The 13,845-nt window shown below is 35.4% G+C and overlaps 1 protein-coding gene and 1 pseudogene across 1 annotated transcript in view; one reads left to right on the forward strand and one right to left on the reverse strand.

Annotated features, from left to right (window-relative positions):
• Positions 1-13,845, reverse strand: part of IFT80 (intraflagellar transport 80 homolog (Chlamydomonas)) — a 175,242-nt gene that overhangs the window by 69,763 nt on the left and 91,634 nt on the right. Inside the window, exons 10-11 of the mRNA XM_006861852.1 lie at positions 10,575-10,649; positions 2,809-2,972 (exon numbers count right to left, since the gene is read on the reverse strand). Coding sequence (XP_006861914.1) covers positions 2,809-2,972; positions 10,575-10,649 — 239 coding nt within the window. The remainder of the gene's footprint in view (positions 1-2,808; positions 2,973-10,574; positions 10,650-13,845) is intronic.
• Positions 7,920-8,386, forward strand: LOC102822686 (annotated as a pseudogene).

A 13,845-nucleotide genomic window follows, 5' to 3' on the forward strand; every position in this document is an offset into this window, starting at 1 on the left:
ATTATTCTACTGGCAATTCATGGTACTTTCAATATCCTTCTTCAACACCATAACTCAAATGGATCAATTCTTCTACTGTCTATCCTATGCATTGTCCAACTTGCATATAAGGCTACTGAAATACCATGGCTTGGGTCAGGTGCACCATAATCTCACACTGATACTTTTGCTCTTGAACACTTTAAAGCGGCCTTGTGAAGCAGATCTGTCTAATGCAATATGGTGATTTCTTGACTCTTGTTTCCATGAGCATGGATTATGGATCCAAGTAAAATGAATTTTTTGACAACTTTAATCTTTTCTCCATTTATCATAATGTTATTTATTGATCCAGTTGTGAGGATTCTTGTTTTCTTTACATTGAGGTATAATCCATACTGGAGGCTATAGTCTTTGATCTTCATCAGTAAGGATTTTAAGTCTTCTTTTTTGCTTTCAGAAAAAAATCATCTGCATATTTCATGTTGTTAATGAATCTTCCTCCAATCCTGATGTCATATTCTTCTTCATATAATCCAGCTTCTCCAATTATTTGCTCAGCATATAGAATGAAAAAGTATGGGGAAAGAATACAGCCCTGGCACACACCTTTCCTGATTTCCAACCATATAGTACCTTCTTGTTCATTTCTCACAATTGCCTTTTGGTCTATGTACAGGTTACTCATATGCGTAATTAAGTGTTCTGGAATACTCATGTTCTGCAATGTTATCCATACTTGCCATGATCCATGGTCAAAAGCCTTTGTATAATCAATAAAATACAAGCAAATATCTTTCTTGAATTCTCTGCTTTCAGCAAAGATCCATCTGACATTAGCAATGAATTTCTGGCAGTTTCCTGTTGATGTACTGCTGAAACAGTTTGGGAATTATCTTCAGTAAATTTTTACTTGCATGTAATATTGATGATATTGTTCAATGATTTCCACATTCCTTTGGGTCACCTCTCTTTGGAATGGGCATATATATGGACATCTTCCAATTCGTTGGCCAGGTACCCAGCTTGCAAATTTCTGGACACAGATGAGTGAGTGTTTCCAGTGCTGCATGAGTTTGTTGAAAGATTTCGATTTATATTCTGTAATTTTTGGAGCCCTGCTTTTCTCTAATATCTTCACTGTAGCTTAAACTTCTTCCTTCAGTACCATCAGTTCTTGAGCATATGCTACCTCTTGAAATAGTCGAATATTGACCATTTCTTTCTGGTTCAGTGACTCTGTATATACCTTCCATCTTCTTTTGATGTTTTCTCTTCATTCAGTATTTTGCCTATGGAATCCTCAATACTTCAATACTGCAAGTTGAGGATTGAATTTTTTTCTTCAGTTCTTTGAGCTTGAGTTGTGCCCACATGCAAATGAAAGTCCTGAAAGCTTTACTCCATTTACATCATCAGTCAACTCTACTTTGAGGAATGCAGCTCTTCCCCAGTTGTATTTTGAGTGCCTTCCAACATGAGGAGCTCATCTTCAGGCACTATATCTGAACATACTGTGATGCTTTTATAATGTTTTCAGCTTCTGGAACTATATCTGACAGTGTTCCACTGTTATTCATAAGGCTTTCCGTAGCTAAACATCCAGGAGAAGTATGCCTTTCCTTCTTCATAGTCTGTCTTAGTCTGGAAGATCTGCTGAAACCTGTCCCTCATGGGTGACCCTGCTGGAATTTAAAATACCCATGGCATACCTTCCAGCATTACAGCAACATGCAAGCCACCATAGTACAACAAACTGACAGATGAGTGGTGAGGACATTCAGTTAGAAAAATGCACATTTTATTAAAATATATATCAGAAATATGTAGTATTAAATAATAAAAATATAGAAAACTTGTAGTGATCACTGGTATTTTCTAATTTAAATTTATTAAAGATAAAAATCTGTCTTCAAGACTACTATTGGGAATTTCATAGCCTCTTAAATCTGTCTCTAACTAGATAAAGTTTTAGTCTATTCTCTATTCTTCCTTAGCCAGATAGGAAGTGCATTAAAAGTAGAGACATCTTCTCTCAGAAAAGTATTAAGGCCTGAATATATGGAATAGCTCTATGTAAGAAATATTTATTTACTGTAAGTATAAGAGGTACAAAAAGTACCTCTGAAAGTACTAAACAATTTATAGTGGGACTGTGATACAGCTATGCTTTAAAATAAAGTAGTCTATGGAGTCCCAAAACACCCAACATACTTACATTTATTTATATATATCAATGTAGTCTATAGAGTCCTGATATGGTGTTGTAAGATAAGCACTGGACTGATAACCTAAAAGTTGGTGGTTCAAACCTCCCAGTTGCTCCTTGGAAACTCTAAACAAGGTGGCAATGAGTTGATACTGACTTGATGGCATTTAACAAAAACAAAATTATTTCTAAGTCTCATACTTAACTACTTAATTTGTTCATTTAAAATAGAGGTAAAAACACATGTATAATAAAGCATGATATTTACTATGTTACCAAATGAAAAACAAAATATGAAAAATGATCAATATATTTCTAAACTATCATACATTTTTAAGACCCATGATCTTGAATTCAAATAGCCACTGAATATATAAATATTTACTCATTACCACTGAGTTTTGGTATTATGACAACATCTATCTATTCCATAAATTGGGCATAGCAGGACAAGTTCAGTTCTCTAATTGATTGTTTCAAATAAATTATGAAGCTAATAATTTTTTCATATATGTTTAGCATATTAGTAAAAGAGAAAATTAAAGTTAATCTATAAAAGTTTTACATTGTTAGCAATTTTCATGGGAATCTGACATGGAAAATTATAAAACTGTACTTACCTTTTTCATCTGCTTTATCTTTTATTGCTATGGTATCATTACTCAGAGACACAGTCTGTGCATTCAGAATATCTGTTCTCATTCCAGGAAATTTTGGAGAAGAAATAAAGCGCCCTTCATAAGAATATAAATAGATACCACTGCCATCTACAAGAAGAAAATGTCTAAAACATAAGGTATAAAAATAAATTCTCAAATAGGAGTTCGTCATACAATATTAACATTTTTATATTAGAGAATACTTTATCCTATGGAAAAATCTAAATCTTATCATAAAGATAACAAGTACATGCTGTTAAGTGCCATCAAATTGGTTCTGACCCATAGCAACACTGTTTAGGGTTTCTAAGGAGCAGCTGGTCAGCTTGAACTGCCAACTTTGCTGTCCAAACAGACTTTGCAGTCTAATGCATTAACCCACAGCACCACACCAGGACTCAATCAGTACACACATCTTTATGTAATAAATACATAGATATATAAAAAACTGAAACTCAATATTGACTCTTTTTTCCCCGGGTTTTGGGTTTTTGATGAAGGTAAGAAAAGAAAATGAAAATTCCCATAATCACCATACTATAAGTTAAAATTTAAACTTCTTTTATGTTATACCTATAATCTAGTTCTCTTTCTAAAGAAGCATCTATATACAAAGGTAATCTGAAATCCTTATCATTTACAATTTGGTGATCTTAGTATCTGGTGACACTAGTTTCATGGAGTATTTATAATTAAAGATTAAACACACTGGTTAAAATCCAGAACAATGAAAATAACTAAAAAATGAGGAGTAGGGAGAGCATTTATTAAAATATGACTCTTCTGACTTTAAAGTCACATGGTGATCTTTGATAAATGTATTCAAATTTTAAAACTCATATCTTTCTACAGCAGAGACTCAGCGGATTCATTTGTAGTGTTGACAGCTATAATCTAGGAATAGGGTTCTATGTAGTTTAATTTTTTATTAGATAAAAATGTAAATATATTATTGTTGTTATTTTTTCATTTGAAAATGTATGGTCATTATAAAAAATTTCAAGCAATATGGAAGAAACAAAAGAATCCTTGCAATTCAACCTTCATAGAAATAACTATGGCAAACAGAAAATATGGATATACCATAATTATCTTAATTTACTCCTGATGGCCATTTATGTTATTTTAAATGTTTTACAATTTTGAAGAATGTGTATGTATGTATATATACATACATACAGGACTCTGTATATATATATATACACAGAGAGAGAGAGTCCTGGTGTGGCACTGTGAACTAATGCATGACTTCAAAGTCGTTTGAACCGCAACGTCAGTGGTTCAAGCTCACCAGCTGCTCCTTGGAAACCCTATACAGGGTCACCATAGGTCGGAACCGACTCAAAAGCACTTAACAACAATATATATACATATATATACCCTACTCATTTCCTTAGTATAACTTATAAAAGCAAAATTACTAGCTCAAAGGGTATACACTTTTATACTTTTTATAAATATTGCCCTTTAAAAAGTTGTATTGATTTACATGCACACTACTACAAGATTGAAGTTCCTATTATCTCAAGGCGAAGACATTATTACTCTTAAAATTCTTAACTTTAAAGTCTTAGTATTATTAATTAAAAAATACTTTTTTGTTTTGGAATTGCAAATTGTTCTTTCTTGCTGTGTGTGTGGTATGGAAGTGATCAGAAAATAAATATTTAAAAATCAAAACCAATGAAAACTTATAGCTGATGAATAACATATATACTATAATTAAACTAATACTTGAGATATTAATTGGCCACTTTGAGTCCATGGGTGGTACAAAAATCAATGCTGCTAAATGAAAGGATGGAAGTTTGAATTCACAGAGATGCCTTGGAAGAAACGCTTGGTGATGGACTTCTGAGAAATCAGTAGAACATAGTTCTACTCTGAGACACATGGTACACCAGGAGTTGGAATCAACTCAACAACAGTGCTTTAACTGGTTATTTATCTGAAGGATTTGGCCTTTACAAGAGACTACTAGTATATGAAAGCCTTATTTGTTAATCTTGCAAAGTGACACATCATATTAGTATACATTCTTTAAGAACAAAAATATTTTTTTCTCCTAAATAAGACATTGTAACTTTTAACCTCACTGTGAGTAAACACCATATTTCAGGGGACAAGCTTCTATAAATGTACATATAAGACCAGCGGCATAAGCACTTACTAAAATACTTGTACCTAATTATTTATGTCATTACTAAAAGCATATTCAATGAATAAATTTATAAATAAATTTATTTGAAACTGTTAAGAGTAAAGGGAGTTTCAGAAACATGGTGTTTTAGATGCTTGACATCTCTTCTTTTTAATGACAAAATGTCTTGTTTAAATTTTTTTTAATAGATGCATATTTAAACTTCATTAAACAGATGATACAAAATTTGACATGACATTTCCTTGATCATTCAAGGTCATCATCTCTATGATAATTATCCTCTATAGCAACTGTTTAACTGATAGCTTTGATACTCATGAGAATCTGTGCATCAGAGTAATTATGCTATTCAGATCCACAGTTGTGTGCTTTTAGTTTTCGCTATACTCCCTTGCCAGGCAGTCACTTTTCTTCCTGTCATCGTGCCAGCCTCTAACAGCCCACCAGCACCATTCCTCTTCTGACTTGCTATTTATAAAAGACTGTGGGCTAGAAAACCTGATAATAAACACTATTAAGTGCTGCCTTGGTGGTGAGTAAGTGGAGTGAGGAATAAAATAACATGGTTTTAGTGCAAAGGTTTTACGGGTGGCTATTTTAGATAACTGTCGATTATACTTTCATACTTTAATCCAGGTATTATTGGGCTGTCTTTTTCTAACTCTGATCTCTGACACAGTAGGGTAATCATTAGGGTTCTTGACAGACAATACACATTTTCAAGGAAAAGTGTACATTTCTGAGTAATAAATATTCCCAATTTACTTCAATTAATTGGTCTATAGTGGTTTACTACTGTATACAGTGGTAAGAAGACCTTGGTAGAGGATACTATTTTGAAAACTTCTGATCACATCTCAATGGTGGTTCATGAAATTATTAAGCTTCAACTAATATTTAAAAACAAAAACAGAACTGGACAGAACACAAAATAGTGGGCTCTTCAGGTGAAAACTTGTCATCAATTGTCACTGAGTTGGCTCAGTGTATAACAGAAGGAAACACTGCCCTGTCTGCTGTCATCTTCACTGATGTTGGTATGCTAATCTATTGTTGCAGTCACTGCGCATGTGGAGGGCCTTCCAAACTACACAACTCATCTTCTAACAGTGTTTTAGACAATATTCTGTTGTGACCTACAGGATTTTCATTGGCTAATTTTCAGAACCACCACTCATCTGTCAGTTTATCGTACTGTGGAGACTTGTGTGTTGCTGTAATGCTGGAAACTATGCCACGGGTATTTTAAATACCAGCCTTCAGCTGAGTTTCCAGACTAAGGCAGACTAGGAAGAAGGAGTGATGGACTACTTCTGAATGTTCACCCTCTGAAAACCTTATGAATGCCAATGGGACACTAACACATAGTACCAGAATACTAAATATTGAAACATGATGAATATAGCACCAGAATACTTTCAGATGTAGTGCCAGAAAATGAGCCCCTCGGACTGGAAGTCACTCAAAAAAATATGACTGGGAAAGAGCTATCTCCTTACTTCCCATGATAACCTCTACAAATGGAGTAAATCTTTCAGGACCTTCATTTGCTGATGAAGCATGACTCAAAATGAGGAGAAACAGCAATAAATATCCATTAATAATCAGAACATGGGATATACGAAGTATCAATTTAAGAAAATTGGAAACCGTCAAAAACAAAATGGAATGCATACACATCAATATCCTAGGCATTAATGAGTTTAAAATAGACTGGTATTGACCATTTTAAATATGACAATCATTTGGTTTAATACGCTGGGAATGATAAATTGAAGAGGAATGGAATTACACTCACTATCAAAAAGAACACTTCAAGATCTACCATGAAATATAATGCTCTCCAATCGCCTACACCGAAGGCTAGTTACTACTATTATTCAAATTTATGCACCAACCACTAAAACCAGTGATGATGAAATTGAAGAATTCTACCAACTTCTTCAGTTTGAAACTCATCAAATATGCAATCAAGATGTCCTGATTATTACTGGTGATTGGAATGCAAAGGTTAGAAACAAACACGTGAAAATATAGCCTTGGTGACAGAAACAATGCTGGAAATTTACAAGACCAATGACTTGTTCATTGCAAATACCTTTTTAAGCAACATAAAAGATGATTATGGAGGGTCGCTATGTGTTGGAACTGACTTGATGGTACTTAACAACAAAAATATATACATGTTCCTCACTAGACTGAATACACAGAAATCAAATTAACAACATCTGTAGGAAGATGTGGAAAAGCTCCATATCATCCACCAAACAAGGCCAGGGCCAGACTGTGGAACAGACCATCAATTACTTATAAACAAGTTCAGACTGAAGCTGATGACAATTAAGTCCATCAGGGCCAAAATTTGACCTTGAACACACCCCATCTGAATTTAAAGATCATCTCAAGAAAAGATTTGATACACTAGACAAAATGACCAAACACCAGAAGAGTTGTGAGATGACATCAAGAACATCATACAGGAAGAAAGCAAAAGGTTATTAAGAAAACAAGAAAGAAGGAAAAGACCAAAATGGATATCAGAAGATACTCTGAAACTTGCTATCCAGTGTAGATGTTAAAGCAAATGCAAGAAATGAGGAAGTAGAAGAGATGGACAAAAAAATTGCAAAGGGAAGCTCAAGAAGACCAAGTCAAGTATTACAGTGAAATATGCAAAGACCTGTAGTTAGAAAACCAAAAGAGAAGAACATACTCAGCATTTCCTCAGCTGCAAGAACTCAAGAAAAAATTGAAGCCTCAACTTGCAATAGTGAAGGATTCTATTGGAAAAATATTGAATGATGCAGAAAGCATCAAAAGAAGATAAAAGGAATATACAAAGTCACTGTACCAAAAAGATATGGTTGATGTTCAACGATTTCAAGAGACAGCACATGATCGCCTTTCCAACATGGCACAGTCAGTTAACATCACGGAGCTGAATTTTCCACAGCTAGGAATGCTCAAGAACCAGCTGGACCAGGAAGCAGAGTTCCTATCTACCTCCACTGGCCAGCTCAAGGTGGTACAGACCAAGTATGTGGAAGCCAAGGACTGTCTGTCTGAACATGCTGAACAAGAGGAACAAGGGGAAAGAATTACTTGTCCCACTGACAAGCTCTATGTATGTTCCTGGAAAATTACATGTGTGGAACATGTGCTCATCGATGTGGGAACTGGCTACTATGTAGAGAAGAAAGTTGGGATGCCAAGGACTTCTTCAAGAGGAAGATAGACTTTCCCACCAAGCAGATGGAGAAAATCCAGCCAGCTTTACAGGAGAAGTATTCCATGAAATAGATCGTCATGGAGATGATGAGCCAGAAGATTCAGAACCTCACAACTCTGGGAGCATCTCAGGCTGCTGCCAAGGCCTGAGTTTTATTGCAGATATGGAGCAGAGGAAACCCTGCTTCAGGGGCCTGTGACTCTGAGGGCATGGCTTCCTGGTGTGTGTTGGACGTGGGGCATGGGGATCTTGTGGATCATGTGTTTAATGTTAATAAATGTGCCAGGTGAACAGCAACAAAAAAGAGCACATGATCAAGAGCCAATGGTACTGAAGGAAGAAGTCCAAGGTGTACTGAAGCCATTGGCAATAAACAAGGTTCCAGAAATTGGTGGGAGGACAAATTGATATCTTTCATGCAGCATTGGAGGCACTCACTCATTTATGCTAAGAAATTTAGAAGACAGCTATGTGACCAACTGATTGGAAGAGATCCATATCTGTGCACATTCTAAAGAGAGGTGACCCAACAGAATATGGATATCATTAATATCACATACAGCAAGCAAAATTTTGCTAAAGATAATACAAAAATAGCTGCAACAGTACATTGACAGGGAACTGCCATAGGTTCAAGCCAGATTCAGATGAGGATGTGGAATAAGGAATATCACTGCTGACATTAGATGGATCTTTGCAGAAAGCAGAGAATACCAGAAAGATGTTTACCTGTGTTTTAATGACTACATAAAGGCTTTCAATGGTTCAGATCATAACAAGATATAAACAATACTACAGAGAATACATATTCCAGAACACTTAATTGTGCTCATGAGGAACCTGTACATAGACCGAGAGACAGTTGTTTAAATAGAACAATGGGACACTGAATGGTTTTAAATTCAGAGATGTGTGTGCCAGGGCTGTATTCTTTGACCATACTTATCCAATCTGTATACTGAACAAAATAATCAGAGAAACTAGATTATATGAAGAAAAATGTGCCTCAGGATTAGAAGAAGACTCATTAACAACCTGCAATAAGCAGATGATACAACCTGCTCACTGAAAGCGAAGAGGACTTAATATATTTACCAGTGAAGATTAAAGACCACAGCCTTCAGTATAGGTTGCACCTCAGTGTAAAACAAAACAAAAATCCTCACAACTGGACTAATAAATAGCACGATGATAAGCTGAGAAAAAATAGAAGTTGTCAAAGACTTTATTTTACTTGGATCCACACTATCAACACTCATGGAAGCAGCAGCCAAGAAATCAAATGACATTGTATTAGGCAAATTTACTACACAAAACCTTTTAAAGATGGCAGTTTGAAGACTAAGGTGCGCCTGGCCCAAGAAGCCCTGGTATTTTCAATAGCTTCATATGCACGCGAAAGTTGAACAGTGAATACAGAAGACCATAGAAGAATTAATGCATTTGAGTTATGGTTTTGCAGAAGAATATTAAAGAGCTGGACTGCTAACTACAAGGTCAGTAGTTGGAATCTACCAGTCGCTCAGCAGGAGAAAGATGAGGCTTTCTGCTCCCATAAAGATTTACAGCTTCAGAAACCATATACCAGGTTGCTATGCGTCAGAAACAACTCAGTGGCACACTACCACCAACAACAACAACAACAACTGCTAGAAGAACAAACAAATCTGTGTTGGAAGAAGTACAACCAGAAAGCTCCTTAGAATCCAGAATGGCAAGACTTCGTTTCTCAAACTTCAGAATTATTATCAGGTGGGACCAGTTACTGGGGAAGGAAATCATGCTAGGTAAAGTAAAGGGTCAGCGGGAAAGAGGAAGACCCCAATGAAATGGATTGACACAATGACAGCAGCAAGGGGCTGTGTAGTAACAATTATGAGGATGGCACAGGATGGAGCAGTACTATGTTCTGTGGTGCATAAGATTGCTCTGAGCAGCAACTGACATGACAGCACCTAACAACAACAACAACAATTTTTAGAAGTAGATAGCCAGGCCTTTCCCCTAGTCTATCTTAGTCTGGAAGCTCCACCTGAAGAGTCACCCCATGAGTGACACCGCTTGTATTTAAAATACCAGTGGCGTAGCTTCCAACATCATAGCAACAGAATACAAAAAAACTGACGGATGATCAGTACAGATCAAATTATTTTATAATTATTTGCCTGTATCGCTCTCATTCTCTTATATCATCACTCTGATGTTTAACTGTAATAAGTTTATTACTATCATTTAAAATTAAATTTTAAACTTCTCAGTTTAATTTTGAATATGGTAACTGCTGTTTGAGATATTTTAACGCAAAATTCTATAGTCAAACATTAATAAAGAAACTACCTTTCAGCCTGCAGGATGAGACTAACAGTTCCTTCCTTGAGGTCAAATATAAGAGGTGTATTCCAGTTCTTCGTACTAAAAAACAAATAAGGTGGATGTTTATTAACATTTTACATACCAAATACCTTTTAGTAAGTACACAGGTACTCATTCTAAATAAAGTAACTATAGTTTTATTATAACTTTGTGTATACTTTTTATGACAGCTTTAGCACATTGCTCTACAGGTATTTTTGTTTTTAAGTACTGCTGAGTTGGTTCCAACCCCTGGTGACCCTGTACAGGGTTTCTGAGGAGCGACTGGTGAGCTTGAACCACCGACTTTGCAGTTCAAACCGATTGTGCAGACTACCGCATTAACCCACAGCGCCACACCAGGACCCCTATTCAAGTATAAATTATACTTAATTTAATATATAAATTATATGTAAGTATGAATCTATATATGGAGTCCTGGTGTGGCGCTGTGGGTTAATGCGTCAGACTGTAAAGCCGTTTGAACTGCAAGGTCGGTGGTTCAAGCTTACCAGCTGCTCCTCGGAAACCCTATACAGGGTCGCTATGAGTCATAACTGACTCAACGGCACTTAACAACAGCAACAACAATAAATATATATAATGTAAATATTATAAATATAAATATATAAAAATATATTTGTATTAATATATAAATTCAAATATAAATTAAAGTATACATTCAAGTGTAAATTCAAAGTAAATTCAAGCATATATTCAAGTATAAATTGGAGTCTCCCTGTTCCCAGTATCAAGCACATATTAGGTTATGTTATTAGGTTATGCTTATGGTTGGTATTATAATGTGTGAATTGAGGATTCCTAAGAATAAGTCCTAGTTCTGCCATTTATTAGGTATGTGCATTAGAACAACTGATTTATGTTTCTCATCTGAAAAACAGTAGCAGAATGACAATGAAAAGAGGAAAGGCTTTTGGTTTCATATATCTAGATTAGAAATGAGGTTTTACCACTTTCTGGTTATATGACTAGCAAGCTTAACCTTTAAGCATCAATTTCCTTATCTGAAAAATGAGGATAGTGATGACTTAAAGAAAATGTCTGGAAACTGTCCATTATATAGCAAACACTCAAAAAACAGAAGCTAAATATCAACAACATTGATGAGCATGATTATTTTTCTATAAGTGTCTCATCATTATTATTGGGTTGAAATAATAGTTCTGTGAAGCATTTTGTAAATTGTAAAATACTATGTAAATATAAACTATGACCAAGCTTATTGAATACAAGGATGAAGAAATGAAGAGAAAACTCCTTTTGTTATGATAGGGTAATAAGATTCAAATATTAGAATGAGTGGAGAGAACACTTATGAATTGAAAATCCATCCTTGAATACTGAAAGTTGCTTCACAATTTAAATTATTTTTATTACACCTGTATACTATTGCTAATTTATTGTCATTTTATTTTATGCATGAATTTACATATTAAAATGAATATCAGACTCTGAATTGTTGTTGTTGTTGTTAAGTGCCATGGATCCAGTTCTGACTCATAGCAACCCTGTATAGGGTTTCTGAGGAGCAGCTGGTGAGTTTGAACTGCTAACCTTATAGTTAAAACTGACCTTGTGATTCAGTGCTTATCTTCCAGCACCACACCAGGATTCCAGACTCTGAATTAGCCAAGCTAAATTTCCAGTTTGGTTATTAACTGAACCCCTATCCCATCTATTGGATCTTAATATGAGATTTACTCTGATTTAAATAATTAGTTCTATGCAAATAATTGAGAAAGACTCAGAATATACATTGTTGTTAAGTGCTATCAAGTTGGTTCCAAATCATAGTAGCAGTGGTGAATGTCCGGCTGGTAGTCTGGATGTTGTTAAGTGCCATCAAGTCAGCTCCGACTCATAGTAACCCTATATAGGGTTTCCAAAGAACAGTTGGTGAGCTTGAACTGCTGACCTTATGGTTCAAACCGACCTAGAATTCCAGAGCATTAATAGAAATCTTCTAGAATGGCTCTGCTAAGGCAACTGCAATTCCAGCCATCACACTGTTGTTAAGTGCCTTAAAGTCAGTTCCGACTCATAGCAACCCTGTAAGGGTTTCCAAGGGGCAAGTTAATTAAATGTTTGACCAAAACTAGCAGGCTAATTTTCAAGTTGGTAATTTTGTATGCCCTACGAATGATGTTATAAATTTCGGCAGAATAAAGGTTCCCCATCACTTCTGTATAGGGTTCCAAGGAGTGGCTGGGTGGGTTTGAACTGGCAACCTTGATTTAGAAGTCCAGTGCTCATCCTACAGTGCCACACTGGGTATACATACGGTGGTGAATAATATAGTCTCTAATCTCAACTTTATATTCAGTGATTAAACAGTAATTCCATCAAAAATGCTTACCTATTCTTGGAAGTGTTAAATATGGTGATTACATGAGATTTCTGAGTAATTAAAGAGTTAGTCAATGGTGTCTGTTAAGTTTTCAGGGATTTTGTAAACTGATTGTTAAATATAGTCATTATTAAGATTTAAATTATATAAACTAACATTGCTGTTATTAAGTGCCAGCGAGTCAGTTCTGACTCATAGCGACCCTGTATAGGGTTTCCAAGGAGCAACTGATGGGATTTGAGCTGCTGACCTGTGGTTCACAGTCCAGTATTGAGTAAATTATATTCAAAGATAATAAATACTCAAAACTCTTTATTTCCAAATGACTTAATCATATTATCCTATTATTATGCACTATTGTCCTGGTGTGGCTCTGTAGGATAATGTACTGGACCACCAGGTGGGTTTGAACCTCAGGGTGGCAGTTCAAACCTACCAGCCAGTCCTTGGAAACCCTATACAGAGTAACTATGAGTCGAAATTGACTTGAGGGCACTTAACAACAACATTATTATGTACTTGATATCATTTTTATCTATTGTATCTCTATGGTAGAAATACTATACAATGGTTTGCTACTTGGTATCTCTTCCCAAATCTGCTTTCAATGACACTGGTAGCATGAAATCATAAAAATCATCAAACATTAAAAAACAAAATCAGGTTGGTTTTTGTCCGGAAAGCTAGTTATTAAACATTTGTCAGTACTCCTTTACAATATGAAGCATATTTTCAACCAGTTTTAGGTGCAACTTTCTTAAGTGTATTTAATCATTGCTACCTTCTAATAAGGAGTCCTGGTGTGGCACTGTGGGTTAATGCGCCAGACTGCAAAGCCGTTTGAACTGCAAGGTTGGTGGTTCAAGCTCACCAGCTGCTCCTTGGAAA

Source organism: Chrysochloris asiatica, unplaced genomic scaffold, assembly GCF_000296735.1.
Source record: "Chrysochloris asiatica unplaced genomic scaffold, ChrAsi1.0 scaffold00043, whole genome shotgun sequence".
In the NCBI taxonomy this organism is placed as follows: Eukaryota; Metazoa; Chordata; class Mammalia; order Afrosoricida; family Chrysochloridae; genus Chrysochloris; species Chrysochloris asiatica.